The sequence below is a fragment of the Anser cygnoides genome, chromosome 8 (assembly GCF_040182565.1).
Source record: "Anser cygnoides isolate HZ-2024a breed goose chromosome 8, Taihu_goose_T2T_genome, whole genome shotgun sequence".
Classification (NCBI taxonomy): Eukaryota; Metazoa; Chordata; class Aves; order Anseriformes; family Anatidae; genus Anser; species Anser cygnoides.
The window spans coordinates 30,822,381-30,839,093 of record NC_089880.1 but is presented as its reverse complement, the minus strand read 5'-3'; the positions used below and the strand labels follow the sequence as shown (position 1 = coordinate 30,839,093).

Below are 16,713 nucleotides of genomic sequence, written 5' to 3'. Positions count from 1 at the left end.
CCCAATAGCCATGGCAGAACGAAACCTTAATTCACTGTAGTGCTTGTAGATGCTTTTCTGGCTGAAGAAATAATATATTTTAATACAAATTGTGGACAACTGTCCCTTGCTTGTACTGTCTAACCCCACTTCAGCATAAGTCTGCATGGCTTATCAGTACAGGTAGCTCAGCAATTACGTAAAACTCGAGTGTTGTGTCAAGGAAGGCTAAAATTGAGCAGTCACTTTTTGTTTTCAGTTACAGCAAACCACGGGTCACGTGTAACGCAAGACACCAGCTACTGTGGCATATTACTAATTCAGGAAGGGCAGCGAGTGCTTTATTTGAATAAACCTCAAAATGAGGAGGAAAAAAAAAAAAAACTATGAAAGAATATTTTGTATAGCCTCATGCCAGGGGACTGGTTTTACTTCAGCATATTCCAGCTGGTGACACTTTGCCTTCAACCACTTACACAGGCCATTTCTCTCAAGCTGTATGGTGTGATGGAAGGCAGCTGCATCTACCTTTCTTTGCACTGTAACCACTATTTTGTTGCATATAACCCTATTTATTTGCGTGGAACATTTCCTGTTCCTATAGCTGGGTAAGAAAAAGATGTCCTGGGTCAAGTGTGGAAAATTCAACTTCTGTTTGGAGGCTGAAATTCAGCAAACTACCCTGTTGCAGGCAGAAAAAAAAAAAAAAAAAGCATTCTTTAATGTGATTTGGCTGTCCTTGCAAGGTAAGAGTCCAGTTATTTTGGGTGATTTTTTTTTTTTTTAAGTGTAAGTACGTCTTGTTTTAGGCAATGAAATTATTTAGTTAGTATGATTACAATGTTCTGGTATCTCATTGCATTTGTAATTCAAGAATTTGCTCCTCTGCAGAAATTATTAGAGACAGCTGTTCAGCATGAATTTATAAGCAGCTCTCAGGGTACTCCAGCCTTTTTTACACTTAATATTGAAAGTACAAGTTCTCTAGGCTGAAGCGTGTTTTATCTGTTGCAGTCAAGGCCCGTACAAAAATCAGCATTCCACCAGAACAAAGATATTTTTCATGCGTTATCTCAGTGTTTATTACATTATAATAAAAAGATTGTCAAAAAAAAAAAAAAAGATTGGAGAATAAACCAGGTACAGGTTTCTAGGTTTTCTTGTAAATAATTTATATTTGGAAAAGCTTGAATATATTCTGAAAAATAGAGTGTACTTACACATTGGAGAATATCTTTCCTTGTCTGTGCAGCAGCACTTCACGTCATGTCAGCCGCACTCTGACAACAGAACTTAGCATATGTCATGCCATGTATTTAAGATTCTAATTGTTTGCAGTTTACAGGATGCTGCTCAACATTTTAGCGTCTGAGTTTGGATTTTAAGCTCTAGTATTTAAATGTCAAACATTTCATTTGTTTTTACGATCATCTTGGTTTTCCTTTCCCATTGCCTCCAAGCCTTACTCTAGTCATGAAGTCCTTTCAGCTAGGATGTTGATGTTGTACAAGGATCAGTTAAAAACACAGAATGCTACCTCTTTAAAGCACTCTCATCTTCTCTTTCAAGGTGGATCATTTCCCAACCATTCTGTAACAGTGCCCAACCACTCCCACTTCCCCCTTTTTCCTCTCCAAAGACAAAGTCTGACTTAGTCATCTCTGATGCATATCATATTTTTTTTTATTTCATATATACATTCTCAACAAAGGATCAAGCCAAATGCTTTCGTTTTCTCACCTCTCAGTGAGCTCGAAGTACAAATTAACTGTTATAAGATCACCACTAAATTCCAAATCCACCCAAACAGATATGCATATTAGAGGGCTTTACTCTTAAGAAGTACAAAAGTATTTTAATTACACTACACGCTCCCTGTTTTGAAGTATTAATCACACCTATTTACACTTATGCCCATTTAACACCTATGCAACAAGATGTAAATTAGAACATCAAACATTTCTATTAAGTTCAGCTCCTTCCAATACACTAAACAAAGCTGTAAGCCCCTTTTCTTGTGCTTTGGGATGCACTGAGCGGTACAGAACAGGGTAAGGAGAATGCCATCAGCAAACCACGTCGATTACTCAAAGACTATATATGAAGTATTACTTCGCAAGTTACAAAAATACACAACTTCTGATGAAATCTGCTAGTTAATATACATTTACTCCAGAATATGAATACAAATAACTTTTATTTAAAAAAAAGCTAATAATACAAGAGGCATGTCTGAGAACTAGAGTTGTGTTAAAACCACTACCGTGTGTTGTAGGCATCATTCAGGAACTATACAAATCGGTATTCCTAAAAGATAATATCGCTATTCTCCAGCATAAAAGTTACTATGTGAGTTAAGTTCTAGGTCATGGTTTATTAATTCAAGTTGAGCCACTTACACAGAATGCAAAGACCAGAAAATTTATGATCCAGTAGCTTCAAGAAAACAAACATCTGTTTCTTCCAGGTAGTCCTGATGCAAACCAGACAATAGGTGTATGGAAATCCTTAATATTTACAGTCAAAATACAGTATCACTCTACAATTTTCTTATAAAACAGTAAGTAAGGAGTTGATGTAGATGATGACGTCGGAGAAAGAGAATTCAGAAAGTCCTTTTCCTCTGTGACCTTCACTTCAGAGTCATCAAAAAGCAACCACTTTCCTTCATACTCTTTCAGGCTCTGCAATACGTACAAAGCTTTGTTTTCTAGTCCACTGGAAGCAACACCATTCTGATCGCTGTGTTCCGTGCTGCACTCCACGCTTCCGTTAGTATTGCTAGACTCAGGGTTTCTGTTTTCAGTAACTATATTAAGAAACTTCTCAGCGTTAGCTGGTTTGTTATTGTACAAGTCACAGTCAGACTTGCTCTTCTGTCCGCCCAGAAGTCCAACAGCTTCCATGTTCTTTTTGTTCAGCACTTTCCCTGGCTGGGCATTCCCATTGGCTCTAAAAGAGACTTCACCGTCATCGTAGTCTTCAGCGACAGTTCTCGCTTCCTCCTCGTTCAGTGGTTCTGGCTTAATCATTTCGTACATTTGGTCAGTGATGAAGTTTCCCTTGTCTATCTCCAGGCTATTAAGATCTGTAATTTTGACAGAGGCTGTGTAGTGTCCACTGCTAATTGTAATGCCACTGTGCATTACCACGGCAAATAATCCATAGGTGTCATTAGTTGGCTTCGTGCTCCATTCTTCTAGCGACAATTTGAGAGGCGTCAGCAGAGGAGTGTTTATCTTGGACAGTCCGCCATAGCAATCAAACCTTCAGAAGAAAAACAAAGTTAGACGTCTTGCCCCCTCAGCACACAATAAATCCTGCTTTAAGTGGCCCGTACATTGAGCCTATATTCTTTTTCTTCTATTAAAAACATAGAGAGATGAATTAGAGACAGAGATATGAATGTGAAAAGCTGCTGCTTACTTTTTTTCTACTTGCTTATCATGAGCATCTGCCCCAGGCACCCATTCAGTAAAGACATTTTTGCAAGTATGCGGACTGGTAAGTCTTACAGCCTAAGAGCCGTGTATTCTAACTATCTAAGAGACTTCCCTTTTTAGAAGCTGATACTTCTTTACTTAAAGTAAGTTTTAAATAGTGACAAAAATGAGTTTTTAATTTTTATCATTCATGCTTCTGTGATTATACGTCTACTTCTTTGCAGACATCAACCCGCTTACCAGCTTTGATAAGCTTCAGCATCCAAGGTACAGAGTAAGCAGGACTTTTTCCTTAAAGGTTTAGAAAAAAATACTTACTAAATGCCACCCAGAGAAACTGACTTTTTACTATAGTAGGTAATTTTTCTCAGATCACCTTAAAGCCCTGTAGTGTATTGCCAATGGTATGCAAAGGACAGTTACCTAAGGGTAATTAAGTAACTTTCTTATTGCTAGGGATTGGTCATTAACTGTCCTATCTTAGTCAGTTTCAGTAATTAGCTAGCTGATTCACTTTGGAAAAGCATTTAGCATTTCCATAACTATATAGCATTTTGTTCTCAGCTCACAAATTTACAATGAGCAAAGTTTAAGTCCTTTCATTTAGGATCTTCTAAAGAGTTTGGAAGGCAAAAAAAGAATCGGGACATAATCAGCTCTTTTGTGTATTAGCCTCTTTGAATCATTCAGCTTTTACATGATTTACAGACTGCATAGCCCAATATAATTAACCCCTTTATTTAACAATATTTTCTGGTGTCCCAGTAGATTTCAGTGATGTTTCAGTCTTGGTCAAACATTAGGGTGTTGTAGGGAAAAACAGTGCAGAATACAGGCAAACTCTACTTTTGTTTCAAGAGCCAGCTACTATTATTCACCTTTACTTTTCCCATAATAAAGGATCGTAACTACTTTTAATCCAAGGGAAATGTAGACAGACATAACAGTATAAGCATGATTGGAGTAACAGAATATTACTTTGGTTTTACTGGGTTTAGTTTTGACTCTGCTGTACTTTTAAATGTTTCGCTGATGTTCCCAGCCATAAACCTTCATAACCACAAACACATTCACACATACACAGGTACCCTCAGTCACTCAAGTGGACTTTACTATAAACCTAGGTCTACAATGTGAAGGGATTAGAGTTAACATTTAACTGCACCAAAAGAAAAAGAGCAGATCATCAGAAATAAAACTTAAATTTTCTGGAAATCCCTATTATTAGCCAGAAAGAGATACTCAGAAAGAGAATACTCAGAAACTGCTTACTGATAGCCTAAGATAGAAATGCAGTCCCACTCAAGCACACTACAACAATCATATTAAAATAAAACGTTAAAAACAGGCTCTACCTTTTTTCTGAATGAGATCCAGCATCAGAAAGATTTGGAGAGGAGGAAATAAGAGAGGAAATCTTTTCCTATTAGCTTTTTGTTCTTCTTAATGATAATCTGAAGACAGAAAAATTGCATGCCAAGTACTCTGCCTCCTCTGACTGCTGCACAGTAGTTCATACACAACAAACCTGACTTCTGCAATGGTATCTTTTGGGGCCATAAATTCGTGGAACTTTACCCGCTGTACTGATTTAATACCTCATTAGAGACCTTAGAGGCTTAAGCTATTTTACTTCAACTCTTCTGACACATAAGACATTAAATAATCCAAATAAGGATTCTCCAGGGCATAAGCACTACTTTCACTAATTAGCAAACGTGACAGTTACAAAACCTTACAGTAAGACTTTATTGAAACCAGTAAGTCACCTGGCCTTACCTGATACCATTTCACTAGTCAAATACCTCATTTTCTCTTCGATGCCAATTGCACATTGTGGACAGGCTTAATGGGATGTTACCGGGTACACGTTTCACTTAATAACTTCCTCATCTGAGCGCAGGGCTGTTTACCCCCATGACCCAGTACTTCCCCTCCCCACCCTTGCCAAACAGCATTACTCAGCCCCAGGCTAGTGGATGTTCACACTGGGTGCTTTATTTTTAAAAGCCACTTTGCAGGTCAGTCTAGAAAAGACGGAGCAAAGCCCTCCTAACTGCAAATATTTATTTACAGTACCCTTGCTTTCTGTTTTATTTTTCTTCACTTCTTTTGAACTCAGTTGTCAGGAAACTCAGTAGAGCATGACTGAGAAGCAGACAAGATTTCAAAGATTTTATTGGAGCCAGGAGAACAGTGATATGAACATTCTCAGTTTAAGCGTCTTAGTTAAAGCAGCAAAACCATCTGGTACTACTTTTTAGGACAAATTACTGCAGTCTTGTCCATGGAGAACAAGTTTTTTTGTTGGTTTTGGTTTTTACAATAAATATTACAAGTTAACTGAACTGGGGGAAGCTCCATCAAAGCTTATAGTGCAAAACACGCCGTAATAACAGCAACTCTAGATACTATAGGGGAAGCCAGCATTTTTATTTACTAGCCTTGGCTCTTTTGGCTCTTTCCCCATTTGATTTGCAGCTGTGCGTTATTACTCCAAATCAGTATGTTTAGAAATGACATGGTTTTGTCCAAGATAAAAAGTCCAAGCCAAAAACTGAGAAGCGATCTTCCACGCAGTTTGGTTCATCACTGACTCCAGGACTATGTTCGATTTTTCCACTTCTACTTCCTCAACCTCTGGCTGCTAGAGCTTGGCAGAAAATACAGGACACATTCAAAGGGCACAGGAGGAAGACCACAAGAGGCTGGATTCACTCTGACCTGGGTACAGGTCTTAGTATTTTTGGAGCAAGGACCTGAAGATTGCCAGGACAGAAGAGGTAAGTGTCTCAGCAGATGGCTGGTTAACCTGTAAGCTGCAAGTGCTTCCTAACAGAAACAGAGAGGTAGCAGATGTAGGCACAAACTGACAGTAATGTCCAGGTTTTCCCTCTCAGGTTGTGTTTTTTGAATAACCTCTAATGATACCAGTATTCCATCTCACATCAAAGCCTATTCAATAACATTGCAGTTGTCAGAAGAAACGTTAGCAGACTTTACAAAGAGGAAGTTTTTTGCTTTCTGCTGAAGTCAGAAAGTTAATACTCCTAACAACAAGCACTGAAAATTGAGGGTGAGAATTCCACTTTCAAAAATCTTAGCGAACTACCAGTAAAAAATATCTTAATACGATCCCTGAAAATAGTTCTTCACAAATCGGATTTATATTGACCTCAGTTATCAGCACTTGTTTATAGCGTGTCCTGTGACAAGTCACTCAACTCATACTTTGTGTCTAGTGCCAAAGGTCCTATCCACTTGCAGTGGTGACACAAGTGTTAGAAAATGCCGCTGAAGGCTTCGTGCATTAGATTTCCTACCGTCAGGATGGCTCTGAAGGTCTAAGGCCAACCAACAGGGAATGGCTAAGCACCAGGAACTTGGTGCATAAAAAGCCAAGCTAATTTGTGCCTAAATAATGTACCGTAGGTCACAAAGGAGCTCTGTTAAGTCTCAAAATGAAGCTGTGCCACCAGAACACTCAGTTTATGCAGGGTTATAAACTGCGCAGGCTGCAGCACTGCAGTGTGCTTGGCTCTCTGAAACAGATGCCATCGGGGGGATACTCAGCCAGCACAAGCTTCTCTTCTTTTGCAACATCCAGCAAAGTTAATACAGCGTGCAAAAGCTACGTTTTAGTGAGCGCTGGAAAAAGTGGAAGGAAAGATCAAGTCTACAAGTGTTACTAAAATCGTCTTATCACTCAAAAATGCGAATCAGTCGTATAACAATTTTCTAAAGGATCTAGGGGAATGTCGCATAGTTAAAGTTCTCATTTCTCATTATTCGAATCTCATTGGAGCTACTGCAAAATGCTGTGCCATAAGTTGTCACGGCACTGTTTTATTTGTGTATCCTGTTGTAGGGATATAGTCCTGTCCCTCACCCCAAAGGAAATCCCTAAATTCCTAAGTACAAATAACAGTAAAAACCAAGGATTTTCATAGTACATAACAAACTGATTGCTTGGCAGTTGAACATGAATGACATTGATCTATTCCTTTAAAATAGAGTATTAGCAATTTGTCTGTAGGATGTGTTAGATCTTCATTCAAAGTGTTGATCTAATCCCCCCCCAGTTTTAGTACTGCTGTTCAGTTAAAGACCATAGCACCACTAGCTGTGAGCATAACGTTGTTTTGTTCTCATCACTTGTTCTGCTGAAGTACTTAAAAATGCCTCTATACTCTCACACACAGGCGATGTTCAAAATAAAGTTTTAAGAAGCATCAGGATATCGAGCTGTTCTAAGCACAGCGGTAAAGCTTTTTGGCAAGAAGCCTCCTAAGAGTCTGTTTTCCTGAGGATAAATTTTTGTCACTGCTTGTAACAACAAAAAGCCCTTATGAAGCTACGTCAGTGGGACACAGCCCCTAATTTCAATCTAGAAACTTGCTTTTGGAGAATTTAAGGCATTTTCATCTCCCCAGTAAGATTTCCCTTTCAACAGCACACTGTTTTGTACCATAGCGTATCAGCATACTCACTCTAAGCCACTAGCAGCAAAGCACTTCAAATGAATTGTTATAACTTCAGGCATTTTATCAAATAAAAGACTGCGTTCCGCTTCTGTGTAATGATGACAGTTCTCGCAGAAATATTTATCCTCTCCCACAATCCTTTCCACTGATGCAAACTGTGAAATTGCCCACTTAAGAGTCTTCATTTCTGTTTTTGGCTCTGGAGAAACTGAAAGAGAATCATTACATTCATAGATACGTGACTATTTATACTTCCAATGCACCCCACCAGAAGAAAAACAAAACGAGATTTATAAAGTTAAGACATCTTCAAGAACTGCCAACAACGCTGTGAAGAATATCCAATGTGTGTGAAATAGAAAACATATTTAAATCTTTGAGTCATTTCAGGAAATTACATAAATACCAATCCATGGATGCTCTTACTTGAAATACACAGACCTACACCACCACCTACGTTGCCTGTTCGCATGTTACATATGAACACCACCACGTACACACACTGAACTCGGGAGTGCTTCAGCAAAACAGGGCAGGCAAAAACAGCGAAAGCTGCTCTGAATTAAGTCTATGAGCACTAAAAATGATTTATTTAAAATTCTGAAATTCACAGTGTCTTGCTGCCATGCTTACTGCTTACTTTTGAGAGTAGCTCAAAGTTAGGCGTGGATTGCTACCAGCTGTGGCACACACCAGAGGACTGACGTTTCCAAATGTAAAGCACACAGTACTAGGGTAATGACAAAAATGTTTTCTAAAAATAATTTTAAAAATAATTTTTAAAGCAAGATTCATTTATTTTAAGAAAAATAAAGAAAAAAATTCTTCTGCTTAATCTTGCATTTATAAGAATCTCTTACCAAGGAAGAAAGGGCAGACCCAAATCAAAGAAAATACCCATTTATAAGCAGGAAAATATGTACATGAGTGAACGATTGTAAGCAGCCCGTCATATGGTAAGATCTGAGGTGATTTCAATAGTGTCTGTATCCGTCTACGTTAACTTTAGACTTTGTAAACACAACACTGATAATCAGGACAAGAGATAACAGAACAGCGTCTAATTTTAACCAGCACAAACAAAGGACAGTGCCGTATTTATCAAGGAACAACGCCTTCCTCAATGGCTGCCTGAAGCAGAAACAAGCCACAACCCTTTTCGGTAATTACTTACTTTCAGAACTTTCTTCAGTTTTAGAAAGTTCATCTTCTTGCACTGGAACGCTGATGTCCTGGAAGTCTTCTCTTCTTTCAGTGAAGCACTCGCACTCCAAGCATCTTGTTCTCAGTACTAACTGGCCCTGGAACAATTTCTCCACTAGTTCAAAAACAGCCAGCTCCGTACCTAGAGAGAGTATATGCCACATCACTTACCTAGGCGTGCTTTGTTCAAAAGACACTACAGAACCTGGCGACTTTATGGATAAAAAAAATCACTGTGTTAAGAGACATGGTGCCTTAAGGATTCTACATAAGAGTAATTTTTTTTAAAAAGCTGCTTATCACATGAGTTTTCACAGTATCGCTGCTTACTACTGAACAGGAAGCCTTTCTCTTTGCTCTCAAACTTTTAAGTTCTAAGATTAGATCCATCTTTTATAGTTGAAGTTTGTGTCACATTCTAGACAGTGTGTTTGCCATCAGTGCACTCGCTGCCTTCTTTGTACGGACTGTCAGTCTCCTCAATGAACATCACACTTGTATTATTGCCTGCTTTGTATTGGGTCTCAGCTCCTCTCCTCCAATATTTTCCAAATTAGTTGGCCAATTTTAGTCAAATCTGATGAAGAAATGGGGATCTCAAAAGATTCTGCATTCCTTCAGACATTTTCATAAAAATCGGTGGTTGGATAAGAAAATTCCAAACTAGTAACTACTAAGGCGTACTGTGCCCCTTCCCTCAGCAGTTACCTTGCTTTGCTGACGCTCAAAATTCACACCTGCCAGCCAATTTGCATACATCCCGTGGCTTTCCTAGTTCCTGGGAAGGCTGAAAATATGGAAAGACTAAAGAATAGGGAGGGAAGGTGAGAATATTGTTTGTAAGGGCTTAGGACACAAACCCATTGCCCGTGGGGTTTCATTCTGTTTCTCCCTTTGAGTAACCTCCCTTTATGTTTTGAATTCACTTCCTATTTCTATAGATGACAAACGTTAGTGGGAATATAAGCCTGGTAATATGCTTCTTTTTTTATATATATATTGAACAACGATTACACAACATTAGTGAAAGGCCTGTTTAGATCCAAGCTAAACAGGCCAGGGTATAACACAAAAATTACAAATGTATAAAACAAATTCAAAAAAATCTTTTTCAATTTTTGAAAATGTAATTTTGTATTTAGAGAGCTCTGCTTGCAATGCAGTCTGAACACTGACTTCCAATGCACAGTAATTTCCTAATCATTCTAATTTTAAGCCCATACGCTTGTTCACCAACCTTCCTTTTTTGGTTCTTTTTCAGTTCCTTTCTCATGGCTTTCCACAGGAAATGCTGGTTCATGACCTTCTTCTTTAACCTTATTACCATTTTCACACTTTACAGAAGACTCTTCAAGCTCACAGTCATCGTATTCTTTCGCTGGGTCTTTGGATCCCAAATTTGTCGTTAACTTCCCCAGACTATAAAATTTGGACAGAATACTGGGTTGTTTGCACGAAGATTTTAACCAGTTTAATCGAAGTCGTGACTTCTTCTGTGTTGGCTTTGCACTCTCGTTTTCAGTGGAGCACTTGGCAATGGCCTCAGTTTGATTTTCTAGCTTTTCTCCCGTTGCTTTCCTCTTTGACCTGGTTTGTCTCTGATTTTCTTCTGCTGCAATTTGTTCTTTTGATACTTTGGATTTTTTCTTTGCGTTGCCACCTTCGGCATCACTTTTTCTTTTCCCATTTCCTTTGAGCAACTTATCTTCGGCCACCTCTCCCACAGGGCCACTTGGCTCACTGTCCTCCTCCTCGGCAGAGTTGCCGGTTCCATTGCTCTCGATATTTTCGTCAAGTTTTTCCTCCGGTTTAGCTGTAGGCTCTTCCAAAGGCAGTTTGTTCAATTCTTCCTTCTTCAGTAGCTGACACGTTTCTTGGATGTTACCTAGGATACACTGCAGAACCTCCTGGGCATCGTGCTGCAAGTAGCCTTCATACATAGGGTTGAGCTCTCTATTAAAGGCAAAAGTAAACGAGCAAAGTAACGATGAGCAGATTACTAGCTAGCTAACATGACCAGATACTTAAATTAGAGAAGTTCTGCTATAAAAGCAGGGGAGGATCCCCTCCAGGCCTAGAGAGAAGTCGTCTCTCACAGATTCCCATGGGAAGGTAGTCACAGCCTTACGCCGAAGAGCACTTAAACACACGTTCAGCTGCAACCTCACAGCGGTACTCTCCAGGACAACAACAATACTTACATACTTCAGGCTAACCACTGCTTTAAATCCACTGTGGGGCTGAAATTATGTTCTGACAAAATCTAAATTTATTTCCAAACTTACGATACCATCTAGGTAGCGATAAACACAAACCTCCCCTTTGAAATGTAGGAAACCTGCCTTCCTACGATCGCGTAATGATGCCCCAAATTTAAGATCATCTACCCCCCAAGTCTGTACCGTACAATCGCAGCCACCTCCAAACTTGAGGTGAAAATTCTGACAGTGTTTTAGATAACCTGTACCTCAGGGTATTGAGTAGCCTTCGTGGCTGAGTAGCAAGCTCATCGGTGTATTTCTCCGGATTTAAGAGAAAGCTGGCTTGAAGCTGCTCAATGGAAAGAATCAGGGAGTGCAGACTGCAGATCAGCTCGTAACTTGCCAGGGGATCTTCTTTACAATTTCCCTGCAGTAACAATATAAAAGGAGTAAAACACTTGCAGGTTTGTCTGTAACAAGCAGTTACACTTTTTTTCCTTCTCCCACTTAAGTTTTCTAACAGACGTGACAGATTTTCTGTCCAGTACGGGAAAGAGGCAAGTTTATGTCAATATACTGCTCTTCTGCCAGCAGAAAAGAAACACGAAAGCCAGACTATACATTATGAAAACCCAGACCGTCCCTGCCCAAACTCCGATTTCCATCCGTTCAAAATACTGCACCATCATTATCTTCATTTCAGAAACGGGGCATGATAACTCTGCTAGTTTCTGAGAGCTTAAGGCTCGCGCTTACAAGTTTACAGACACTCTGAGCACTGCCAAGTTCGAACACAAGTTCAAAACTTCTCACACTTATTTTTTACCTGAAATAGCACTACAGAAAACAATACTTCAAAACTTATTACAAACAGAAGGAAACAGCTCTATTTTCAGTACCGTCCTGGCACGTAGCCTCACCTGCGCAAAGGCAAGTAAAGGAACACGTAGGGAGATACGTTACCTTTTCTGCTTTTTGCTCTCCTTCTTCTTTCAAAGATTCTTTCTTCTTTGAAATGATATTATATAAATGCTTTACTCCAGTTTTAAAACCAGGACAAAAATATAACACCTAAAAGCAACAGTTTAAAACAAAATAATAATTGGTAAGCTAAGTTATTTGACATCACACGTCCACACTTACAATCCAACTAGCTTTGCACCTCCCGAGGCTGCTGCACAGCACGCGAAGATTTCGGATTATTCAGGGCAGGGACATGGCTGGAGTATGTAAACTGACAAATTAATCATCAAGACAATCCGTGGTGCACACGCTTCCTGCACTATCATCCTTTTCCTGCACTATCATCCTTTTTTCCCCACTGTAACTAGATTCCCTGTATACAACACCCAGACATCTCCTATACAATGTCAAACTAAAAATCTCATCTATTTGTGCTTAACCAAAACAAAAGGATCTTTTTTGAGGCCCCGAAACGCGATCTTACCTGAAGGATGCTGTTCAGGTAACAAGTGTTACCAAGATTATTCAGGCCCACAAAAGGCAACATGTTGTCTTTCTTCTCACAGCTGACAAGCAACGGAGGCTGTGCTGCAGGAACAACCTGGTCACTATAAAACAGTGAAAACAGAATTAATGACTAACGAGCACAGATGAAAACGGTGTCAAGGCATTTCTGAGAATCTCTACATGGCTACTCCAGGCACTCAAAGAGAGGCCAACTCCACCGTAACCCTTCTTTCTAGCAACCTACTCAAAAAGAGGCAGGTTTACGAGAGGCGTGTGTCTGCCATTACTCCCAACACCCACCTCTCAAGAAGCGGAGTGATTTAAGGCACCAGTAAAGCTCTCTTTACAATACTTTTGTGTGTTCTTTGTTCATTCTTAGTGCAGCTCCAAGAAAAACGCTATGTGTGCAGCACATATTTTCTATTACTGTCCCTTGCTCCAGATTCATATCACTTCATTGCTGGGAGCATAACAAGCAAATAAATATAGAAGGGGGGAAAAAAATAACAAAAAACCTGGCGCATTACACACAGCGCTGATGCACTGTACTGATACACCAGACAGAACCACGTCTCAAAGCCTCCAACACGTTTATCGCAATGAGGCAATTTTCCTTCTCCCATTTCACTTCCTCACTAGCTGCAGGGAGACGAGCTGCCGAGTTCACCCAGGGCTCAAACACCCAACAATAACGCACGGCAGTGAGCGGTGGACTCGGTGCTTTTACTCCCAGCATAAGGGACCTTCCATATCCAATGTTTTTTCTGCAGGATTCATTTTGTAAAAGCGACAATTTTAAAGTTTCGATACTTCAGCAGAAGGGGAATCGCTTTCTATCGAGCTGAGCTGAGGGAAACTTTGTCTGAACCTCCCGAGGCAGCCGCCGGCAGCCCGGCCGTGCCGCCGCCCCCCCGCCCCCCGGCTCCCCACGCACACGTCGGCTCCCCGCGGCTCGGGGCTGCTCCCGCCGCCGTCCTGCGGCTCGGCGAAGTCCAGCGCCCGCTTGGCCTCCTTCTTCTGGAACAGCTTCAGCGACAGCCGGCTCCGCTTCGACGGGCTGCCCCGCAACGCCGCTCCGCTCTCGCTGGGGAGCACCCCGGGCATCTTCCCGGCCGGGAAACGCCACCTGCGGCGGGCACACACGGGGCGGCGTCGGACCGGCACCGGCACCCTGGGAGCGGCCCCGGCCCCTCAGCCCCGTCCCTCACGGCCCCGGCCCCACCGCCCCCACCGCCCCCGTGGCCCGCCCCGGCCCCTCAGCCCGGTCCCGGCGCTCACCGCTACATGGCGGCCCTGCGCGTCCCGTCACGGCCCGGCCCGGCCCGTCACGGCCCCGCCGCCCCCGCCCGCCGGGGGCCGTCGCTATGGAGACCGCGGGCCCCGGCCGCGCCGCCCGCCCCGCCACGGGAAACTTGGCGCGTTTGCCTTGCCGCCAGGACCCCCGCCCGCCGCGCTCCTCGCGCCCAGCCGCCGCGGGCTGCCCTGATCAAACGCCCGACACGGAGCCGAAGGCGAGGCTCGCTGGCACCGCGGGGGCATGGTGGCCGTCGGGCTTCACCCGCTCGCTGGGCGGGGGAGGCAAAGCAATGCCTCAGCGAGCGCTCTGCCGGCGGTACCGGCGCCGAACCGCTGTCTCCGCCGTCAGGCAGTGCGGCGGGCAGCCCGCGGGGTCCTGCCTGAGCGCGCGCGGGCGCTGGCAACGGCCTAGGCAAAGGCCCGGGACTCGCGCCGGGGGAAGGGGGGGGGGGGGGGGGCGGCTGGGCCGAACCATTCCGCAAGGACACCCCCGCCCCCCCCCTCCGGAGGCGGAGGTGGATTGATCCAAAGGAAGCCCCGCCCCTCCCCGCCTCAGCCAATCACAGCGGGAGGCGCCGTGAGGCGGCCGCCGGCCCGCAGCGCCCCCGCGCGGCTGGTTGGGGGGGGGGGGCGGCAGCTGCCTGCTGTGAGGAAAAGCTCGGCTGCCTCAGCGGCGGGGAGCGAGCGTTCGGACTTCTTAATAAAAATAATTAAACTGATTTCCAACCCAGCGCCAGTCGTACACGAAACGAACATCTGCACAACACAGAACCGCCCTGTTTATTCAGTAATTCGTCCGTGGCTCCACATGCTGAGAATCACAAGCTCTCGCCTGCACATCCATTGCTGCTCGCATACTTCACAAATTTGGGGGGCTCTGAGAACTGGTCCATATTTACTCCTTATAAGGTCCATTTTTCACAGTTATTCTCTCGTGGGACTTAGTGTGAGATGGGAGAAATATGGCAATGTCACCACAGTAAATATTTCTTATGAAGCATAAATTGGCTATATTAGGTCTGTACACTACAATGCTATGTAATTGAATATTGCTCCAAAATGTCAGAAATCTTTTAAAGGTTCACCTTTTATCTGAGAACTAAGGAGTTCTGTGTGGCACGCAAAGCTTTTAGGCACTGGTGTTACCAGTTGCGTTACGAGAAAAGCCTGGTAAGCCAGGACACTTGTTCATTTAGATCACATCTGTGACTCACAGGAAAACTTTGGTAAAAAAATTCCACCTTACTCACTAAGATATTTTACCCGTTTAGCTTCATAACCGACTTTCAGCCATGCCCAGGCATTGGCCTTAGCTCCACACCATTTTCTGAAAGCTGTTAGTGCTGACCCCGTCCTCGCCACGTGCCTGTGTTTTACTCCCATCCCTTCAGGCAGCTCCCCAGTTGCTCATGTTTATGTCTTTGGGTTTCCTGCACAGCAATGTATAACTTTGCAATTTGCTGTGTCAGATGTGTAAGTGATAGAACAAAATTAGAAGCCTGGCTCTTAGACTAAAGAGTGTTTTTTATAGCCGTTTAATTTTGAAAAGTTCTTGGCGATCTTTTTGGATTTTTTTACCTCGCTATATGAATTAATTATTACTGTAGATCAGTTTCCTTAAATATATATTTGGATTATGGCAGAAGCGATAGATACTCTGACAGTCATGCACACACTTGCTACACGTATTTGGCTATCACTTACAGGGCAAAATACACTCATATGCCTGCATACGGACAGGCCCATCACCCGAGGAACCAAGGTTCAGAGTCTCAAGGTACATATTGAGCTAAAATCTTATTAACCTGTCTAGTGGGACATACAAAGCCTCAAAGCTGGCTGGATAGCAAGCTCCCAGTGGAAGTTAAATGGATTTCGCATTTGTCCGAGTGCCTCAGGGGTCTGGGGTCTGCTGCCCTGCACTGCACCCGTGGGCAGATCCTGTATGGGTTCTGTTGACTGCACCAGCTAATAGACACCCAGCTCTGAAGAGGTTCTCTTGTACGAGACAAGAAGTGTTAGGAAGTCTTGTCCAGGGGGGTGGTGCCCAAAAGCCACGTTACTGCTTGGTTCCTTAATAACGTGTTTCATTAAATCTGCTTCATGCTACCCGTTTGAGTGGCCAGCAGAGCAGCGCCTTCAACAAGAGCTGGGAGCTGTTGGGCAATTAGGACCGTGGTAGTAACAGGGCTATGTGACTGGGACGGGGTGAAATCTGTCAGCGTTTGGACCTTGAATCAATCCTGAGCTGGAGTAAACTCCAAGGGCAGGAGTCCGGTCGTTCCAGGCAGCCTTGGATTTGATATGGCAGCGCTCCTCGCACATCTCTGTCAAATGGCACGACTGAGGCGGTTTATTACTTATTTGTATTGCATTTCAATAAAAGTCTACCCTGTCAAGTGCGTGGTTTGCTATCTGCTTTAACAAACACGATACAAGACCATTTACATCCAAAGATTTTACAATCTGACAGCCTGATCCACATGTACCAGTGTTTAGGTGAGTTTTAGGTACACTTGTGAATACAAATAGCATCAGTGACTTCAGAAGGCTTAGCTTTGGGCTTAAAGGTAGGCTTGTGAACGTTTACATGGTTTTCATTTCAGGTGCAGTAACTGAGTGAAACAGGGAAGGGAG

At 42.7% G+C, this 16,713-nt stretch overlaps 1 protein-coding gene across 2 annotated transcripts; it reads right to left on the bottom strand.

Annotated features, from left to right (window-relative positions):
* Positions 1 to 1,639: 1,639 nt before the first annotated feature.
* Positions 1,640 to 14,220, bottom strand: USP1 (ubiquitin specific peptidase 1). 2 transcript variants are annotated; one of them, XM_048062224.2, is made up of 9 exons: positions 14,059 to 14,220; positions 13,715 to 13,906; positions 12,758 to 12,881; positions 12,274 to 12,381; positions 11,577 to 11,737; positions 10,347 to 11,062; positions 9,081 to 9,251; positions 7,913 to 8,114; positions 1,640 to 3,246 (listed from the first exon to the last, which is right to left on the bottom strand). In XM_048062224.2, exons 2-9 carry the CDS (start codon positions 13,882 to 13,884, stop codon positions 2,514 to 2,516), a joined length of 2,385 nt encoding a protein of 794 aa, XP_047918181.1. In that variant the 5' UTR covers positions 13,885 to 13,906; positions 14,059 to 14,220; the 3' UTR covers positions 1,640 to 2,513. The 2 variants fall into 2 exon arrangements, with proteins under 2 accessions (XP_047918181.1, XP_066857830.1); XM_067001729.1 differs by lacking the exon at positions 12,274 to 12,381.
* Positions 14,221 to 16,713: the final 2,493 nt, after the last annotated feature.